At 37.6% G+C, this 21,187-nt stretch overlaps 1 protein-coding gene across 2 annotated transcripts; it reads right to left on the bottom strand.

The window, feature by feature from the left end:
• Nucleotides 1-1,634: 1,634 nt before the first annotated feature.
• GCLM (glutamate-cysteine ligase modifier subunit) lies at nt 1,635-20,155 on the bottom strand. Of its 2 annotated transcripts, none has more exons than XM_042997936.1 (7): nt 19,629-20,155; nt 14,561-14,626; nt 13,171-13,255; nt 10,000-10,059; nt 8,579-8,781; nt 6,851-6,965; nt 1,635-2,354 (listed from the first exon to the last, which is right to left on the bottom strand). In XM_042997936.1, exons 1-7 carry the CDS (start codon nt 19,752-19,754, stop codon nt 2,185-2,187), a joined length of 825 nt encoding a protein of 274 aa, XP_042853870.1. In that variant the 5' UTR covers nt 19,755-20,155; the 3' UTR covers nt 1,635-2,184. The 2 variants fall into 2 exon arrangements, with proteins under 2 accessions (XP_042853870.1, XP_007073492.2); XM_007073430.3 differs by lacking the exon at nt 19,629-20,155 and adding an exon at nt 19,221-19,363.
• Between the last annotated feature and the right edge of the window lie 1,032 nt (nt 20,156-21,187).

Below are 21,187 nucleotides of genomic sequence, written 5' to 3' on the forward strand. Positions count from 1 at the left end.
ATGTAATAACAAGCTGTAGCTTCTTTTCATGTTTATGGGGAAAAAAAAATTATATAAATTCTTTCTATATTGAGTCATGGACACACCTCTCCTGAGAAAACGTATCTGTTATATACACTATTGATAACTTAGCTTTCAGCTTTAAGAAATTATTTGGTAGTATTACTGCTCTTTATTTTATGGCTTTTTAAACATTAAGTCCTTAAGTATTTGGAAAGTATTCACTATATTCTGATAGTTTATGAAAAAAAGATGCAAATATCAGCTTGGAAAATTGTAAAGCCTTAAAAAAATCATTTTTACAGGTTATTCAAAAACAGAAATTAAAGGTACAGAAGTGAAACAAAAAATAATCTTAAAATTCCATATCTACCTGATCCCCTTCACAACATGAAACTATAATCTTGCTTCTTCATTGAGAGGGGGGAGAGAAGAACACACAAAAAAGCTCCTCTGACACTTGCATAAATCAGCAACATTAGTTTTTTTTTTTTTTTAGTCTTCAAAATAACCCTTCAAACAATCCATTTCTGTAAGTCTAGGGTTTTAAAAAAAAAAATGTGATATTAAAGTTCCCTCTTAAAATACCTTGACCAATTCACTGTTTAGGCTTAAATTAAAATGAACATTTGTTTAAAAACTTAGGTTGTATGAAAAAAATGTTGTACATTTCCAGGTTAAAAAAAAAAGTTAACTATATACATTCAATAACATATACAATTACTAAAAAGGCTATATAAGGCTTTAGGAAGCTCTAAGTTTAAATGAGTTTTAGCAAGTAATTCAGCTGATTTCACATTATAATTCTAATGATGAAATTATCCAACCAGTAAACTATAAAACCTTGTTTAGAATAGGAAGAGTCTAGTGTATTTACTTTGAACATGAAACCATATTTTTTTTTGTCTAAGTTGAAAAAACTTCGGCAAAATTAGTTTTATATCTTAATTTTTATAAACCATGTATTAGGACACATGGTTTAAAAGTACTGATTGAAATATGAGATTTTTGAAGAAATTTTCAAACTATTTGGATGACAGACACAAATTTATAGAACTATGGAGACATATAGTATATATCAGAGGTCATGGCTTATTTATTTGCTATTTTCTGGTTCTTTAATGAGGAATTATAATAAATAATCTACACCTCTTCTAGTTCTAAAGTTTGTATTATACCATTTTGCTTTTAAATAGTTAAGACTGCATCTCAAAAAAGTTGTCCAAAAAGACAATGTTGGCCCTGAATTAAAGATTTTTTTCACTCCTTTTCTGGCTTTTAGTACCTCCTAGCCAGTTATTAGTGGGGAGCAAATATTACCTATTTTACTCAGCTGGTTCTGAATGCTTATGCCCCCCACTTCCCATAGCCCACAATGCCCAGTACATGGTAAACACTCAATACTTTTGAGTATTCTTGAATGAGTAGCAAAATATTAAGGATGGACCAAGAATTAAAAAGAATCTGGAGATGATAACAGTTGCTTTTATAAAACCCCAAATAATAATTTCAAAGCTTCTAGTCTCCTTTTTCAGATTTGCTTTGGTTTGTCTTGGAAATCATTGCAAGGAAAATATGGCACAAGAATACAAGGTTAAATCATTATAGGTAAATACAAGCAAGGACACATAAAGTTTAAGTTTTCATTCATGTATTGAAGAAATGAATTTTATTTACACTACTGTGGATCCCAGCTACTCCAGTTACTCTGGATATAATCATTAATAACAGAAAAAATATCTTCCAGTATTTCAATCTTAACAATTGTAATTGCTTAGTTATACTATAGAATAAGAAGCCTTTAATTAATTTTTGGAAATAAAAAATATGTATATACATTACCCTGATGCCTAGGCCCAAAATATATGCAACAACAAATTTTCTTGATTTCTATTAGTCATAAAAATAAAGGAAAAATATATTGCAAGTATTTTCTTTATAGGCAATTTCAATTAGAAAATAATAGTTTAATGAAAACAATACAGTGGTTCAGGTGAGTGAACTGATATGGAGGCAGGAGAAGTATTCAAAACTTGACGGATAACATGTTGTCAAATATAACTGAAGAATATCTGCCTCCATGACAGCATTTACAGGAAGTAACCAGATTTTTATACATCTCAATTTTATCTTATATTCAAGGAAACTACAAGTCAGTAAGTAGGTTATGATCCTAAGTCATAGTTAGGAACCCCTTCTTTTAGCTTGTAAGATGTAGCCTTTTGATTTGATAATTCCTCTACTTTTAACAATGACTGAATACCGCAGTAGCCACAGGGGCACCCACTCGTGTGCTTGAATGTCAGGGATGCTTTCCTGAAGAGCTTCTTGGAAACTGGCTTCAGAAAGCAGTTCTTAAAACAAACAAACAACAAATAAAAACCCAAAGTGTTAAATTTGAAAATAACAACACTTTACCATGTAGGTAAGCATTTAGATACAACAAAAGAAACACTTCAAAGAAATATAAAATATGAAGAATATAAAATATGCTTTTCCTTAATGTATGCTATGAATCTGAACCAGAATATCAGAAAGAGCCAGGCAGTTCTTTAAGGTATCTACACCTGTACCCCGGCCTATTTAATTCATAACTTCTGATGAGTGGAGCCTGCATAGTTGTTTTGGTTTTTTTTGTTGTTGTTTTGTTTTTGAAGATTTCCAGGCGATTCTAATGTAGAGCCAGTGAAAATACAGGAAAGTTACATACAATGATGAAAAAGGAAAGTTATCAATAATCCTATCAACTGGAGACAGATCATTTCCATTGCCACGTATTTCCTTCCAACTTTTTTTCTGCATCTATTTTCCATATCTTAAAAATCATAACTGTAGTTACAACCTAATTTATTTTTTCAACTTATATTATGAATCTTTCCATGTAATTATTCTTTGGATGCATCACTTTTTTTTTTTTTAATGTTTATTTTTGAGAAAGAGAGACACAGGTGAGTGGGAGAGGGGCAGACAAAGAGGAAGACACAGAATCCATGCTCCAGTCTCTGAGCTGTCAGCACAGAGCCGACGTAGGGCTCAAACCCACAAACTGTGAGATCATGACCTGAGCCGAAGTCAGACGCTTATCTGACTGAGCCACCCAGGTGCCCTGGAAGTATCACTTTTAATAATTACCCAGATACTACATTATCTAGATCTCATAATTTATACATTTCCTCATTGCTGACCAAAAAAATTAAATTTTTCCTAGTATTTTGCTAATAAAAATAATGCTATGCTGAACATCTTTAAAATGGATGCCTGGCTATGGAATAACAAAGTCAAAGTACAAGTACATTTTGAAAGCTTGATCTATAGTATACTCTGAGTTGCTTTCCAGATGGGCTGTACTTTACAATTCCACTAGTAGTTGATAATGTCAGAATGCCAATCTTATCATATTCTCTCGGGCACCAGTGATCATTTAAAAACTCTTTGGCATCTCTTTGATAAAGTAATTATTTTCTGATTCTACATTTACATCCTGCTCTGATGTACTACTCTCTTTCTCACTGCCTCTTCTCCAGCCACACTGGCCTTGAAATCCTCAAGCACATTCACACTTTTGAATCAGTTGATTACTCTTTGCTGAATCCTCTTCCTCCAGATTCCCACAGGTTCTCTCCCTTCTTGCAGGTCTCTGATTAATGTCACCTTAGCAGAGAGGTCTCCCTGACTATCCCATATAAAACAACAATCCCTAACCTGGGCACTCTTTTCTCCTTCAGTCAACTTTTCTCCATAGCATGTACCACCATTTATCACATTTAACATTTATCTTATGGTCTGTCTCCTCCCATCATGAGTGTTGGAATGTATATGACTTGGTCCTATATCCCTAGTATTCTGAACACTGCCTGACACATAATAGGTACTCAAATGTCTGTTGAATCAACCAATCAATGTGAAAAGTTTCTACTAGGGTCAGAGCCAACCACACAGATAGGGATTAAGTGACCATCTAGACTGTATGATTTGGGAGCGCTAAAGGACCCACTTCCCCCAAAAGAACTGCTGTGATATTTGAATAATGTCAATAGTAAACTCTCAGTAAATGTTTGCTATTATCATGTGCTAGGCACTTTTCTGAGTACATGTATTAGCTCATTTAATCCACATGTTAACCCTATAAAATAGATATATTCTCCCCTTTTCCAGGGGGAAACTGAGGCAGAGAGGTTAGATAACTTGGCAGCCTAGTAAAGTGTAGCTTTCATAAATGAAAGGCAAATGTCTCTTTGGGAAAGTAACATGAACATGGATTTGCTTATCAGACCATCTGACAGAGAAGAGGATTCTGGAGGAAATGAGACATAAAGCAGATCAGACTTAATGGGAGTGAGGGGAGGGTGAAACAAATGAAAACGGGAAGGTTCTGAGTCAGGATCACCCACTTCACAGTTTCACCCTGACTGTAGTTGAACTGTTACCGCAACTTCTAGGGCAAAGAGTAATGGAAAATAAACACTTTCTGAAGAACAGGGTAATTTTAGAATAGAGGAAGGGCTTTAGAGGGGACTTAAAAACAAAACTCTATTTTAGATGACAAGTAGAGTTAAATGTTTTACAACTTGAGTGCTTAAAAAATAAAATGTGACACACATAATCAGAGAGCTATGCTATTATTCATCAACTTAACTACACACTTTTACATTAACCATGCGAGCTCTTTAGAATCAGTAAACACAATCTTTTAAGAAAAGAATTGCTTCATTATAGATCAAAGTGAAGATTCACTAATGGTATATGCAGAATCAGCCTATAAATTCTAATCAAAGGGTTTAGAATTAAAATTAGAAAGACATCTGAGTGTCAAGTTATGTCAGTAAAACAAAAAAATATCAAAAAAGGATTAAATCTCTCTTCTCATATATATATGCAATTTATTTCGCCATAACAACATGCATTAGCACATAATCCACATGCCAACATTTAGATAACATGGAAGTAAAATACCAGACACCTTAGTCTTTTCCTATTTCCTTTCCTACTGGAAGAAGGAAAGAGTTTTTTTCAAGTGGAGCTAGAATGGGGTGCAGGCTCATCCATCAGCTGTTGGTAATAATTACTGTTGGAAAAGCCCCCCTCCTCCTCACCCCCACCAAATAAATAGATAAGTGATATAATATCTACTAACATATGGAAAGTTGGAATTTAAAGTTGGGTTTATGTTTCAGAACAAATCAGCACAGAAATTCTTTGTTAGATTTTCAACTAAAATGACTTTTTAAAAAATCAATCTAATTACTTACGAAAGTAATTACTAAAGGGAGAGGCAAAAGTCATTATCTCCTATTCTGGTATCATTTAAATGAAAACTGACAAGAAAGTAAGGTTTTCAGGCTGAAATACCACAACGCTACCATCTCAAATCAAAAAGATAGTATAGTATAGGGAGGAAGGCTCCAAATTCAGCCAGGACCAAGTCCAAGTTTAAACTCTGTCCCATGCCAGCTGGGTGGCCTTGGCTACTTTCTTAATTCTGAGGCTTACCAATAAAATGTCTAGTTTCAGCTGTTGTGAGGATTACAGATCATCTCTCAAAGGCATTTAGCATGATACCTAGTATCTAATGAACAGTAACTATTAAAACTCCTCCTCTTCATACAAAACAGTGAAAAAATGAAAATGTGGCAGACTGCTAATAAATAGTGTAACATCTTAAGGGGGTATACATGAGCACACTAACTGAATCCAACCACCAGTATAAAGCCATCTTTTTAGACATGGAGGTAAAAGCTAAATATTTTTTCTCTAAGAATCACCTAGAAAATGTAATTTCTTCCAGTATTTATTAAACTAAAACCTCTATAAAAATGTCATAGGTACCTGGGTAGCTCAGTTGGATGAGCGTCCCACTCTTGATCTCAGCTCAGGTCTTGATCTCAGGGTCATGAGTTCAAGACCCACACTGGATTCCACACTGGTGTGGAGCCTACTTTGGGGGGTAAAAAAGGCCAAATCTCTGGGGCACCTGCGTGGCTCAGTTAGTTAAGTGTCCGACTCTTAGTTTCAGTTCAGGTCATGATCTCAGGTTTGTAAAATAGAGCCCAGCATTGGGCTCTGTGCTGAGCATGGAGTCTGCTTGGGATTCTCGATTCCTCTCTCTCTGCCCATGTCCTGCTCACGCTCACTCTCTCCCTCTCTCTCTCAAAATAAATTAAAATTTCAAAAAATGTCTTAGGGATTTAAAACTTTCACAAGACATTTCTCACTTAGAACTATACCAAAAACACGGTTACATTTTTTTCAGTGAAAAAATAAGAATGGAGCAGACTGCTAAATAAATAAGTATAAAGTATAAAACATTCTCTTCCCGGTTTCCCTACTTATCCTGTAAAATGTTAATAAAAATTATTCTACAGAAGGCAGAGAAGCCATTCTCAATAATCAAATGTTTCTGATCAACACAAAACATACGTCTTGATAGTAATGATTAATAAAATACCTAATCAATTACCTATCCTAAGATGCTTAAATTTTAAATTAAATTTTACCTGCCTCTCTTTCTAGATATTTATCCCCTTTAAGTGGCTATTCGGTACAATTTTTGCTGTACTATACAAGATTTTATATGATACTATTTAAAATATCCTAAAAGATCCTTAATATTTATAAACTTCAACAGACTGGATATTCAGGAAATGATCCCATTAATTTTTTTCCCATTGATATAAAGACAAAATAAAGCTTTCTGAAACTAAAATAAAGGCATATGTATTTTGAACTAACCATTAAGAGAAGTTCTAGGAAACATTTATCACTGTACAAAATTAAAAATTAAATTTTAACAAGTAGCTTCTTGTAAGATAAAACCTCATGATCAATCAAGAAATGAAAATCTCAATCTTACCTTTTGGATCATTATGAGTCAATAGCTGTATGTCAAATTGTTTAGCAAATGCAGTCAAATCAGGTGGCATCACACAGCAAGAGGCAAGATTAACTTGGTTACTATTTGGTTTTACCTAAAGTGAAGAAAATCATGACATTGCCACTAAATTAAGTACTACAAAAAGTGGAAAGCAATAAAAGGACACAACTTTAGAAAATATGAAATATTGCATGTATAATGCTTACAGTTTATAAAATACTTTAAATGAATGTATTTATTAACATATGTTTTTCTAACTCATGTTAGTGGTAACAGGGAAAGGAACGAACTCCAGGTGGTAGCCAATGTAATGCTACACTATTAGAAACTCTCCCGCTAGTACCTGCAACCTAGTACACCTGTCTCAGAAATAAACATGATTCTAAGTGTGATGGTTCCAGCTAAAGAGGGAGTATGTCTTAAAGGTAAAAGATCAAAGAGGAGTGATACAAACATTTAATATTAGAGTATAAAATATGGTTATAGGGGCGCCCGGATGGCTTAGTTGGTTGGGCTTCTGACCAGCTCAGGTCATGATCTCACAGCTTGTGAGTCTGAGCCCTGCATCGGGCTCTGTGCTGACAGCTCAGAGCCTGGAGCTTGCCTCAGATTCTGTGTCTCCCTCTCTCTGCCCCTCACCAACTTGTGCTCTGTCTCTCTCTCAAAAATAAACAAACATTAAATAAAATTAAAATATGGTTATAAATCAGACACATTTTGAAAAAGAACTAGATAATTTCTAACAGCTGCTCCGGTTAATTTATAGATACATTCCAGATCACCCAAGTCTCTCCAGCAGAATCTTGGCCACATTCTGGCTATCACCAAATCAAAGGGAGAAGGGGCAACATGTTCTCTAGGGTCTTCCTGTCCATAAGAAACTGAAAAATCTGAAAAGGAGAAGATTGGGGATGAAGTATAAGGAAAAAAGAACAACACAGAGAGTAAAGGTAAAATACTAGTTAGTAAGCAACTTCCCTAATAGTTTTGTACATTATTAGGCCAGAGAGTTGTGATTAATTTATGACACCTACTCTGTATCAAATTCTATGAACCTAAAGTCTTTTTTATCTTTAAGTAACAGCAAAATATTTGTTATATATGATATTCCCTTACTTAAGAAATCAGAACCACAATGTAATCTTATCTAAAGAAAAATGTAATAATTTTATCACAAAAGTAAAACTGAAGGAAACAGCCTTAATTCATTTTGGCTATCAGTGCTTTAGGACACATTTTCCAGTGTTTTTGTCACTCATTTTTTTTTAAGTGTATTTATTCTGAGAGAGTGAGAGTGCAAGTGCATGCATGGGGGAGGGGCGCAGAGAGAGAGAGAGAGAGAGGGAAAGAGAGAATCCTAAGCAGGCTCCATGCTGTCAGCATGAAGCCCAACATGGGGCTTGATCTCACAAACTGTAGGATCATGACCTGAGCTGAAATCAAGAGTTGGACACTTAACCGATTGAGTCACCCAGGCACCCCAATATGTCACTTATTTGAAATCAAATTAATAATTAAGCTCAATTAGGCACGTATTTGAGACCAAAAAATCCAATGTTTTAGATAAATCTTGCCTCAAAACTCCCACATTTGGAATAGCAAATCAACAGTGACTGTCCACTATTGTGTATGATGCTAAACAGTATGTAGCAAAGACTATCACAGCTGGGCTCCTCCCAGAGTACTTGTGATCTAGCTGTGCTTTACCTGTGCCCACTGATACAGCTGTTCCAACTGTGTTTTGTCTAGATCAGAGGTACCTATTGCAACAATCTTTTTGCTCTGAACTAAGTTTTCTAATTCCTCCCAGTAAGGCTGCAAATGCTCCAAGGAAAGATTAACTCCATCTTCAATAGGAGGTGAAGCAATGATCACAGAATCCAGCTGTGCAACTCCAAGGACTGAACAGGCTGATGTGAAGGAAAACACGAAAAGGATAAATATTTGTTACATAATAAAAACAAGTATTTCTAATGTCCTTCAAGTATCCCACTAAATTCTGTCCATATGGTTCACTAGTTTTCTAATATAGCAGATTATTTTACTCAGTTTCATAATCATTTACAACATTTCCATCTCTTAAAAAAGTATAAGCCCCTGTTCATCTATTGGGTCTGTGTGGCAGACAGGTCAGTTTCTTTGACCTGCCTCCTTCCTAGGGACTCACAGTTATTATAGTCCTTCTGGAGAACAGGCCTTCATCTTGTTTCTAAGACAATTTTTTGGTAGCTTCCTTATCTTCATAAAATTTTCTTCTCCAGTTCTACTAGTATCTTATATGGATGACTATAAGAATTCTGACCTCATATTCTGTAATTGGTAGTCATGGCAAAGAATAGTCTTGAGACTCTGAAAAACTAAATTTATGGTTCTAATCTATATTTATAGAGGTAATTTAATTTCTTTTTTAAAAATTTTTTAAGATGTTTATTTATTTTTGAAGGAAAGAGAGACAGAGTGTGAGTGGGGGAGGGCCACAGAGAGAGGGAGACACAGAATCTGAAGCAGGCTCCAGGCTCTGCACTGTCAGCACAGAGCCCAATGCGGGCCTCAATCTCACGAACTGTGAGATCATGACCTGAGCTGAAGTCAGACACTTAACCAACTGAGTCACCCAGGCACCCCAATAGAGGTAATTTCTATAAAAATAATTTAAAGAGTTTACTTTAAATGATTTTTTCATTCCACAGTTATATTATAGAGCTAATTACTTAAGCGTCCAACCTCTATACTGTAAGAACATTTTAGAAGAAAAAATATTGAATAATTGTAATATCACAATAATCTAACCAAGAGCCAAAGATGAAAATGCTTGTTTTGTTGTGGTGGTGGTTGTGGTATTTCATTATAGTACTAAAAGGGCTAAGAATAGGGTTAAGAATTTCTATCTCCAAACATATAGTCAATATTTGATTATATCTTTTACATTCTTCTTATATATCAAAATATGAACCTACAAATGCTTATATGATCTGACATAAGCCTTAAGAAATTAGGCTAGAACCTTAAAGAGTAAAATTGGAATGAGCTCATTTTCTTTTTTTCTGGACCTGAACACAAGACCTAACTAATACACCTATACTAATTTAAAGATCATTATGAAGGTAAAAAGTTAAATTTTTGCTTACCCATGTCAACTGCATTTCTAGTTGATGATGAAGAGTTTGATCCTACAATGAACAGTTTTGCTGGGTAACAAAAGAAAACAAAACTGATTACTACATTTGGGTAACTTTTACTACACAGTATTAACATTGCCAACAATATTAAGATGACAGAGAATCCTGTATGAATTATCTTTCCTTTCCTAGTCACATAATTTTATAGTTTCCATTTTAAGACATGAAAGTACATTTCCATTGTAATTTTTAACTTAAATGTCAGTTGCCAAAAAAATACCCATTTGTCAAAACAAAAAAGCAAATATTAATTTTCCATCTGTTAGAAGGCAGGTCAGATAAATATACAAACAAATTACTCAAAATGTATATTTTTATGTATTAAATATTAATGGAGCATATTACTTTCTTCAATAAACTAAAATCAATGCAAAGACTAAATTAAAATTACTTATAATGAGAAGAAAAATGAAAAGAACACCACAACCTCACCTTTCTAATACAATCGTTCTAAGTTTTAGACATTACCTTTCAGTTACTGGTCATATGAAGCAGGGTATAGCATTTATTCCTATCTATTTAGTTTACCTTTACATAATTTTTTTTTACATCTTTATCAAGTATTTAGTTCCCTTAAAGTTTTCTTAAAATCATAATAGCAATATATTGACTCTAGAAATGAGAAGAACCTACAAGAATACAAAGACCAAAAAAAAAAAAAAAAAAAAGCCAATTGTCTCATCACTGAAAGGAGTCACTATTTAGGTTTCTGTATACTCTCTATTTTTAATGAATAATTTTACATACTCATTTTTAATGGCTGAACATTATTCTGTAATTTTGATAGGGTATAACTTACTAAATAATTTCCTACTTTTTGAACACTTACATTAGTGCCAGTTTTTTGTTATTACATACAATGTTAAAGAAACATCTTGGTAACTTTGTTCAACTTTATGCTGAAGCATTTCCCAAGGACAAATTGTCAGAAATGTATTTATGAGTCAAAGGGTATGAGCTTTTTTGTGAGTCTTCTTATATTTTATTTACCTCCTACTGTTATATAAAAGATTTGGGGGTGCCTGGGTGGCTCAGTCGGTTAAGTGTCTGACTCTTGACTTTGGCTCAGGTCATGATCTCACGGTTCATGAGTTAAAGTCCAGCATCAGGCTCTCTGCTTTCAGCGCAGAGCCCGCTTCAGATCCTCTGTCTCCCTCTCTCTCTGCCTTCCCCTGCTTGAGCTTGCACTCTCTCTCAGAAATAAACATTTGAAAAAAACCCAAAAAACAGAATTTGTCTCCTAACAATATAGAACACTATCAAATGTAAGTTTTTTGCTAATTTAATAGGTACAATATACACCTAATGTGGTTTCAGGACCACATTAATTGGCATTTCTTTGGTTACCAGGAAAGCAGAGTAGTTTTCTGTAAGACTGAGGCTTTGGCTTGATTTAAATTCAAATTTATTTGTATAGATTTACCTCATGTAAATTCAGTATTCAAAATCTAAATTTACTCAATAGACAAATAGGTGGAGTAGTGGGAGAGCAAGAAGAGAGAAAATCAGAAAAGGGAATGGAGAAAAAAAACAGGGCTAATGAAGTATTTGTATGTAAATTGCCTGGTATTCAACAAATACAACAAATTTACCTTGTACATTTCTTTTGTTTGTCCCTTCCTTTCTACTGCTAATATTCCTAAAGCATTGCTTTCCTCATGCAGCTTCTCTGTTTAAAAGTCATCACCACTCTCTACCAGGTGAGAGTCAATCTTCACCACTTTGGTCCAACCATAGCTGCCATAGTTATGCTCCATGAAAACCCTCCCCACCACTATCCCTGTGGTCATGAATCTGGGCTATTTGAAATGGTCTCCTTTCTCTGAAAAAGGAGGTATTTTTAGATACGTAGGGAAAGGGAAGCTCTTCAAATAGGGAAAAATTAGATACTTATCAAAAATCTCAAGCCCTCTAGGAACTGAGGACAACCTGTACAAGCTCCAAGATGGATCTAAACCATGAAGAACTGCAATAAACCACAGAGAAAAGGTTGCTTTTACCTCCTTTTCCAACACAAATAGCAATGTGTTGTAAAATAAATGGGTTTTAGAGTCAGGCATACCTGGATGGATTCCTGGGTCAACCACATACTGGTTATATGACAACTTCTAAGTTATTTAACGTCACTTGTGCAATGGGGACAATAGACCTACCTTGTAGAATTGTTTTGAGAATCATGTGAGGAAATATAACCAAATCGTTATATTGCTAACTCAATATAATTCAACAAATGGTAGTTATTGAGTCAAAAGACAATGCCCTATCTCATCTTACATGTCCATCCTAATAAAGTAACAGCCACAACACAACCACAAATGGTAATAAATAACAACTATCTAGCTAGCACTTAAATGTTTTGCCAAGCACTATGTTAAGTGCTTTTGTTATTTCACCTAATTTACGAAGAAGCCTGTGAAACAGATGCATCCCTGTTTTATAAATGAGAAAACCGAGGCTCAGAGAGGTTAAGTAATTAGTTAGCCCAAAATTACACCAGTCAGTAATCTGTATATGAAGGAATTTCAATCTAGCCAAGGTCAAGCTTTTAATAACTGTGCTATGCTGACTGTAAACTGAGGGCAAAAACAGCACATCTCTATTTTTTCATTCCTTGAGCTTAGCATGGTCTCTGGAAAACAGTCACTCAATACATTTGTTGAATGAGTTTAACATGTATTTTACTTCTCTTCATGCAACTTGTTGCCAGACTTCTGTTTACGCTTTCAGATGACTTCAGCCATCGCTCAGCAGTGTTCCACCAGGAAGAGAAGGCTTATGCTCGCTTCAGGTAGACACTGCTCTTAAGCCTTCTCTTTCTTCTTTCCATTCCCTCCACCTTAATCTTCCTACTGCTCTGAAGTCCAACATATAAATTAATGAGACCACCATGAAGAAGAGCAAGGTGAAGTTCTATTCTGACTCTGCTTAAGTAGCCAAAACTGACCTCCTATAACTTCCTCTTGGAGTTTACAAGATTATGTTTAAAAAGAATCTCTGTATTTCTCACACTTAGTGACTGAGTCTCTCATTACCAGAGGGAAAGAAAGGTTTATTCCCATGCCTGACAAAATCTATCACTTCCACTGTATTACAAAATAAATTGTAAAGGCTGGACTTTACCAGAAACTTTCATTTCTTCTCTTTCATCAGGATTTATCTTTTCTACTGCATGAGATACAGTACATTCCAAGACATCTGGAAACTCCTATAATAAACACACAATGTTTACAATAAATATAAAATTAATGTTTCTGATTAGCTATATGTTTTCTATTGTCCATAGTGCCCTTTAAAAGCAGAGAGCCCATAAAATAACTGGGTTCTTTACTGAATGTCTGGATGAGCTTCATAAGGTTTGCAAAACCTTGAAACAAAGGTAAAATGCTGTGTGTGTGTGTCCATTTACTGGGAAAAATTATCTAATTTTGAGCAGGTACTCAGAGGAATGCATGATAAAAAACAAAAACAAAACAAATAGTGGTGGCGGTGGGGAAACATGTGAAGAGTTAGAACTACTAGCACAGTACATAATTTTAGTTAAAAAAGAAACCAATGAAAAATGATAAATATTTATCCATTCAGGATAATGACATGTTAAAAACTTCTTATATTAATCACAAACACTTTAAAACAAGTTTTTTTCCTGAATGCAATAAAAAAAGTAAAGGCCATTCTAATGCATTATAATGAATAAATTATGAGGAAAATGATAAAATGTTAGTACATATAAATCAGAAATATATTAACCCACATTTACAAAGTAAATAGTGAGGGCTTCCTCACAGTTCTTGAGCATATTACAATGCCTAGCACACATCAAGGGCTTACAGTAAGTGTTTATCAGTCATGCATAGAGGCAAATGGTCATTTCAGAGAAACACAGACTGATCAAAGACATTAATCAACATCTGCCTAGCAGCTAGAGAGTTTAAACTTGCAGAATGCCCAGGGAAACAAGCGTTTCCAGCACATGTCCTCTTTCACAGTTTTAAAGTAGTCTATGTAATTTGTTATGAGCTTTTGGCTGAATTGGATTCCAAAGAGTGGCTTGCAACCACTCTGGTTTATATATTAATATTTATGATAATAGTCATATATTGGTATTTAATGTGACACCCAGTGTTTCACTTGAAACTGACATTAAAAAAATTATATTGAGAGTTATGATGCTCTATCAAAGCAATCTAGCAACCAAAATTGCTCAACAGTCATTCCTTTACTAGACCAAATATAAACTGGAACAAAATACATTGTGAAGATACCGTGCTGGGAATTAAGCACTGAGAATCCTGATTATCTTGTCTAGTTGAAGATTTGGTGACACATCCTGGATTTTCTGTTTTATGCTTAAGCATACTGGGTCAGGCAGCCAGCCATCTCAGCAAATCAGCTACAGGGAGTTTTATGCTAATTGCCTATATGACTTCCCTATCACAACTGGGGAATTAATTCCCTGCTTACTGCATTTCCCTTTTGACCCACATGATTTCTTCATTCACATTTTACTCACCCTGACCAAATCAGGGCTGATTTGGGAACTCCACTCATTCAAGGTCTTTTGGATACAATCTCGAAGCTGTAAAAGGAATGCGTTTTGAAACTGTTAATCAAACTCTATACATTTTTCCGTACTTCTACAATAAGAATGTATTTGTTTGATAAGTGGAAAAAAGATGTCAATAGGAAAAATCATAAAAACCAAAATTTTAGTTTTACAAGTTTTTTGTTTTCTTCAACAAAAACGTATTTAAATCTGTTTTTATCTTAATCTTCAAATGATGATAAACAGTACTTATTTTAAAAGTATTTTTGTACTAATGAAAGTTTAAGTAAACTTTTGAGACATAAAAGTATTCACAAAGAAACAAAAAGAAACGGGTTCAAGTTCAGGGAGGCTGACTAAAATTATTATTAATCACTATGAGATATTCCTCAAAGACAAACAAATGATTCTCTAAGTGTGGCCAGAGGAACTCCTACATTATTCACCTGTGGTATTCATTAAAAATTACAGTACCTGAGCCCCATCTTAGACCTGCTGAATCACTCTAAGGGCAGTGGAAATTGCATTTTAACAAGTATCCCATGTAAGCAACATATAAAGTTTGAGAACTACCATAGTCATATCTTTTTTTCTTTCTTTTTTTTTAAACTATTAAAAAAAATTTTTTTTAACATTTATTTCTGAGAGATAGAGAGAGACAGAGCATGAGCAGGGGAGGGGCAGAGAGAGAGAGAGAGAGAGAGAGAGAGAGAGAGAGAGAGAGAATCTGAAGCAGGATCCAGGCTGTCAGCACAGAGCCCAACGCAGGGCTCGAACTCACGAATCCACGAGATCATGACCTGAGCCGAAGTTGGTGGCTTAACTGACTGAGCCACCCAGGTGCCTTGCACTGTAGTCATATCTTAACACAAGTCAACTTGCATAATGTCAGCCCACATGTCATTTCCTAACACTTAGGTATACCTCCAACCTGCCTTCAATATATTCTTGTACAAACAAAAATTTGTTTATACTGACATTATGTATGTTGTAAATCCATTAAAGTGCTCATTCATCTTTCATGTTTTATGTCAGTGTATTTCAAACTTGTCTAATAGTGGTCCAGAGTAAGACGTACATACATTCACATAGAGAGTGACTACCTACATACACAGAACAAAATATTTACAAAACAAATAGTTTGCTACATGCCAAGCATTCTGATGGCTTCTATTAATTAGAAAAAAATATGCTGTTCTATGACTCAGCAAACTGATTTAGGACCACTAATGGGCAACACTAGCAATTTGAGATCACTTACAAACATCCAAGGACACAGTGCTTTGCATTCTGTGGGCAATCAATGAGAAAATAAATGAGTAACTGGGAGCAAGTCCCTGAACTGCAAAAGCACTTTCCAAATAGCAATAATACAGACTCAGCTTCTGAACTATCTGATCTATGACTGCTTATGATAAAAATGGACACAAGCCCTTTACTGCTTTTATCTTAGTACAGATAATTACAAGAAACTGGTCTATCAATTTAAGAGCTCAGAGTCATCTAGATTAAGCTTCATAATCTACTACAAAACTATATGTGCTATCCACAATAACCCATACGAATTCAATCTACAAGGTCTGTATCTTCATAGAAAATATATAATCAAATTTTAAATAAATAAAATTAGTTGATAATCATTCCAGAGAGAATTACAAGTCAATATTCTTTTCAAAATTAGTAAAAGTTGAGGTAGCAGGTTAAGAATTCTATCAAGTATGGTTTGGCTCATATCATGAGAGAATTTTAAGAAAACTTCCTCTGGAAGGATGGCTTATTTGCATACTTAAGGCTTTCCTGATGAATTCTCCAATTCAGGAAGGAAGTATATTTTCAGAGTATTCACCCCTTCTTGAAACCATTTCTTTAATAATCTTGGATTCTGCAAAATGTCAGAACAGACCCAATGTTACAATAATATGAGAAATTCATTGACTATATCACTAACCTAGTGATTTCTAATCTTTTATATGTATATTGACCCAACATTAACCTTATACTTTTTTATGCTCTGCTCTCTTCATTCTTATCATATACACATATGATCACTGAAGAGAAGTATCATCATAATGTCATGTATCATTAGATCTCATGTTGTTTAAGAGTTGTAAATATACTTACTATGTGAGTCCTCTGGCCAAATACTCTTACAAACAAAAAATTAAGCAAAAGTCCTATAACGGCTCATTTAAAAACAAGATTTGACTTCATAAAATTCTAGTGAAAAAAAATTTTTTTAAAGATCATAGAATTGACAAAACACATTAGAGGGGCACCCGGGTGGCTCAGTCAGTTGAGTGGCCAACTTTGGCTCACGGTCACGATCTCACGGTTCATGGTTTCTTGAGCCCTGCGTCTGCACTGACAGCTCAGAGCCTGGAGTCTGCTTTGGATTCTTTATCTCCCTCTCTCTCTGCCCCTCCCCTGCTTGTTTCTCTCTTTCTCTCTCTCTCTCTCTCTCTCTCTCTCTCTCTCTCTCTCTCAAAACTGGATAAACATTAAAAAGAAAGAAAAGAAAGACATTAGAACTAGAAGAGACCTTTTTAGGAAACTTGAACTCTCTACTCAATGTGTAAATTTTCTTAATAATGAGTGATTTATTCAGTTTCTTTATTCTAGGAGGTTAAACTGTTTCAAGTAGCATATCCTAATTTGGAGCTTTGGGTGATACAAAGTTCCTTTTTACATGGAAACAAAACATGCCTCTCCTAACTAAACTGTCATATTTTCCCTACAATATGCTGCCATATCTTCAAGTTTTCCTCAAATGTTTTCTAGCTTATTTTGTCCCTCTTATGCAGCAACCCAAAATAAAACACCCAAACCAGAATTAGTCCTTTGAACAATGTTTTTCAAATTGTGGAGTATGACTTGTTACATTAAGAAATAAAAAGTGTAGGGACACCTCGGGGGCTCAGTCAGTTAAGCTTCCTACTCTTGATTTCAGCTCCTCTGCACTGACAGTGAGGAGCCTATTTGGGATCCTCTCCCTCTCTCTCTCTCTCTCTCTCTCTCTCTCTCTCTCTCCCACACACACACACACTCTCTCTCTCAAAATAAATAAACTTAATAAAATAAAATAAAATAAAATAAAATAAAATAAAATAAAATAAAATAAAATAGTGTAGGGGCACCTGGGTGGCTCAGTCAGTTAAGCATCTGACTTCAGCTCAGGTCATGATCTCACAGTCCGCGGATTCCAGCCCTGAGTCAGAGCCTGCTTGGGATTCTCTCTCCCTCTCTCTGCCCCTCCCGCACTTGTGCTTCCTTTCTCTTTCAAAAATAAACAAACTTAAAAAAAAAAAAAAGAAATAAAGAGTGTGGGATGTGACTTGTTACATTGAAAAGTAAGAAAAAAAATCAGAATACACAGTATATACTAAAGGTTAATATTTTCATAAAACCTTTGAGATTTTTTGTTTTACTTAAGTATAATTTACATAAATAAAATTCACTCATTTTAAGTGCACAACTCAATGAGCTTTAGGGAATTTGTGCAGAGTTTTACAGAGTTGTGAAGCATCACCACAATTCAATTTTAGAACATCTCCATGTGCCTAGTAGGAGTCACTACCCATTCCTACCCCCAGCCCCAGGCAACCGCGCATCCTACTTTCTGTCCTTATGGACTATGAACGCGACTGCAAGGTAAAATTTCTTACTGGGCTTGCAGTCAAAAAACTCTGAAGGCCACTACTTTAGAGGGTGTTGTAGTGAGATAAGAGAGCAAAAGTTTCACCCAATGTTGTTAATATACATGGAAAATGGTGCATTGAACCAACAGCGCTGAGAGGAAATTAAGGGACCAGAAATACAGGAATATTTACTTGGGGGAGAAACAGTCTAAGTGGGGCGGTTTAAACAGAAAAAGGTACACACACTGAGGTGGATGGAATCTGGTCACAGAATATGGTGCGGACTTTGATTCCTATTAAAGTTACAGCCCAGAGTTCTCACTCTGATGGGTGCTCGCTCTCAACACCAGGCCTGGCCACGGGCCCAGAGCATACGCGGATGCCCTGTGCTCCTGCACAGATTACCGGCATCTCCAATAAAAGAGCAAAAGCTGCCTAGGACTACAGCTGATAGCGTCATAAGGTGGCATAGGGCACTTTTTCTTTTAATCAAGCTTTGTTTTAGCTTTCTGACGCAGTCAGATGAAAATAATAATGAGATAAATGCCTGCATGGTGAACATTTTCCTATATTCTTTTCATCCTCACAGCGGGTTGATCAGCTTCAAAGTTGTGGAGACAGACCGAGGGAAGGGAACTTTCTCACAGTCACACAGCTCCTGAACGAAAAGGTGTGTTTCATTTAGTCGTCCCTCGATACTCGATCGTCCCACACCACCGACATGCCTCCGCAACGGGCTGTGCACACGGACTCGCCACGCAGGGATGACCAGCACCGAACCCGTAACACGTGTGTAATTCCAGACTGATCTCTGCCACTTCAAACTAGCGGTTAGTCTTCAGGGAAAATAAACTAAGGGAGATTCACCCTGGGCGAGAAAAATCTGTACCTTATTCCAAAGCCGAACCTGAGCGTTTAGTCATCTGCCTTACAGTAATAGAGAAACTCCTGTCAGCCTCCGAGCTAAGTGGATTATTTACTGCTACCCTCACCTGAATCCCGGAAAAGCGAGTCTCTACACTGTCTTCAGCTGGCCGCGGGGTGGGGAGGGGGGAAGGGGCCGCGGGGCTGGGAGAGGGTGGGAGCGAGGTACTGGCTCTCTCTGCACCCATCCCGCCCATCCCACCCCCGCGAGGAAGAGGGGGCCGGTACGTTCGAGAGCTCGGCTGTCGCCCGGAAGCTTGACAGAGGCGTCCCCCGGGGTGAAGTTGCACCTGCCAAGTGTTTTAAGACGCGCGGCCGCGGGGCAGCAGGTTTGGAGGCGACGTCGTAACCCCAGCGGCCTCACCCGGCGCCCTCCGCCGCGCCCCGAGCCTGGCCGCCCGCCCTCCCCTCGGGCGCTGCCTCCCTCTCGGAGCCGCCCGGCCGGCGGCCTGCCCCGGGAGCTCCGCGTCTCTCACCTCCTCGCTGTGCGTGGACGGGCATTTCTTCCGCAGGCGGCCCCAGTTCAGCAGGTTCCCCGTCTGCAGGTGCAGGGTGCGGGCCCGCGCCAGCAGCGCCCCGGCCGCGCGGCTGTCGGTGCCCATGGCAGCGGCCGACCGAAGGGGCCAGGAGGCGACGGGGTCGCAGGCGAGGAAGAAGGCCGCCCCGCAGGACGCGGTGCCCGAGGCGGGAGAGCCGAGCGCGAGGCTGCCGGCCCCACGCGGCGGGACCTCGGCCTGCGCTCGGGACCGAGGGAGGCCGGACGGTGGCGGAGCGGCGGCCCGGGAGGGACGCGCTGGCGGCTGCGGCTGCTGCTACTGCGGCTGCCGCCTCAGAGTTGACTCCCAACTGAAGGGACCGTTTCCTGGAAGACAATGACTAAGCAGAAATCGCGGCTGAGAAAGTGCTTGGTAACCGTTACCCGTCCCGCGGCGGGGCCGGGCGGGGCGGGGCGGCGAGAAGGCTGCGGGACGCCTGCCCGCGGGTGACTGGCCCTTGGCCTGTGGCGGGCGTGGCGCCGGGCGGGCGCGCGGCGCAGAGAGCGCGGGGCGCGCGGGGCGCGCGCGGCGGGGCGGGGCGGGGAGGGACCCGGCGCTCGGCGGGGCTCCCCCTGCCGGTCAGAGGACGGAGCGCCGGCCCGTGCCCCCTCCGCCTAGCGTCACCAGCCGCGCTCGCGGTTTCGCCTCCCAGCCAATGGGCGGTCGCGCTGGTGATTTCCTTCCATACCTCGTTAAAAAGACAGCGAAAGCATCTACCATGGCTTTGAAACACTAGTTGGTTTTAGTTCCTAAAAGCAGGTGTTAAGGCAAAGTTCCCCTTCTTTGCTTTTCTACCCTTTTAGTTCATTTTCTTTCTTAAGGCCTTTTCCCCCAAACTGCGGGTGTTTCTTCATGTTCGTTAAGGTCTCTTGATTTGCACTATTTGCTGGACAGTGTGTGAAGTCAAAGAGTAAAACTTAATCTTTGTCTTTGAGAAGCTAATACTCTAGTTCTAAAGGTAAGGCCTAAGCGTATGAAAGGGTAGCGTAGGGCAGTTTCCTGATGAGTTCAGATTAAAGAGAACACTTCGACCGGCGAGATCAGGGAAGATTTTGTGATTCTTTACTACTAAGTTTCATATGTAGTAGACTTGGTATGAACCTCAAATTGAACATTTATTGAGCTTTCCGCAAGAAACATTTACCCTCGTTAAGAGCAATTAGATATATTAAAAAGCAAAATTCTATTATAAAAGAGATAAATTCCGGTTGGTAAAAATTCAGGGGGAGGTGGAAAGAAGCTGGTAGCAGGAGGTTAGAGATTGAGTCTGATTTTGAGTAAATATTTGTTGGCTGAATGAAAGTAAGAATTCATTGAAAAGGGTAATGCCAGAAGCAGGAGCAAGCATGGAGTATTTTAATTAATGTAAACATTTGGTTCTTTAAAAAAATTTTTTTAAATTATTTATTTTTTGAGAGACAGAGCAGGAGTGGGAGAAGGGCAGAGAGAGAGAGAGAGGGAGATAAAGAATCCCAAGCAGGCTCCAAGCTCTGAGCTGT

This window comes from Panthera tigris, chromosome C1 (assembly GCF_018350195.1).
Source record: "Panthera tigris isolate Pti1 chromosome C1, P.tigris_Pti1_mat1.1, whole genome shotgun sequence".
NCBI classification, from domain to species: Eukaryota; Metazoa; Chordata; class Mammalia; order Carnivora; family Felidae; genus Panthera; species Panthera tigris.

What these genes read in the sequence shown, in the direction of transcription:
- GCLM (XM_007073430.3), bottom strand. Translation starts at nt 19,349, where the DNA reads ATGGGCGGGATGGGTGCAGAGAGAGCCAGTACCTCGCTCCCACCCTCT. An exon ending in TAGAAATGCAGTTGACATGG is followed by an intron (nt 8,782 to 9,999) that starts GTAAGCAAAAAT and finishes CCTTCACATCAG; the next exon opens with CCTGTTCAGTCCTTGGAGTT. An exon ending in AGCTGTATCAGTGGGCACAG is followed by an intron (nt 6,966 to 8,578) that starts GTAAAGCACAGC and finishes TCTTCACTTTAG; the next exon opens with GTAAAACCAAATAGTAACCA.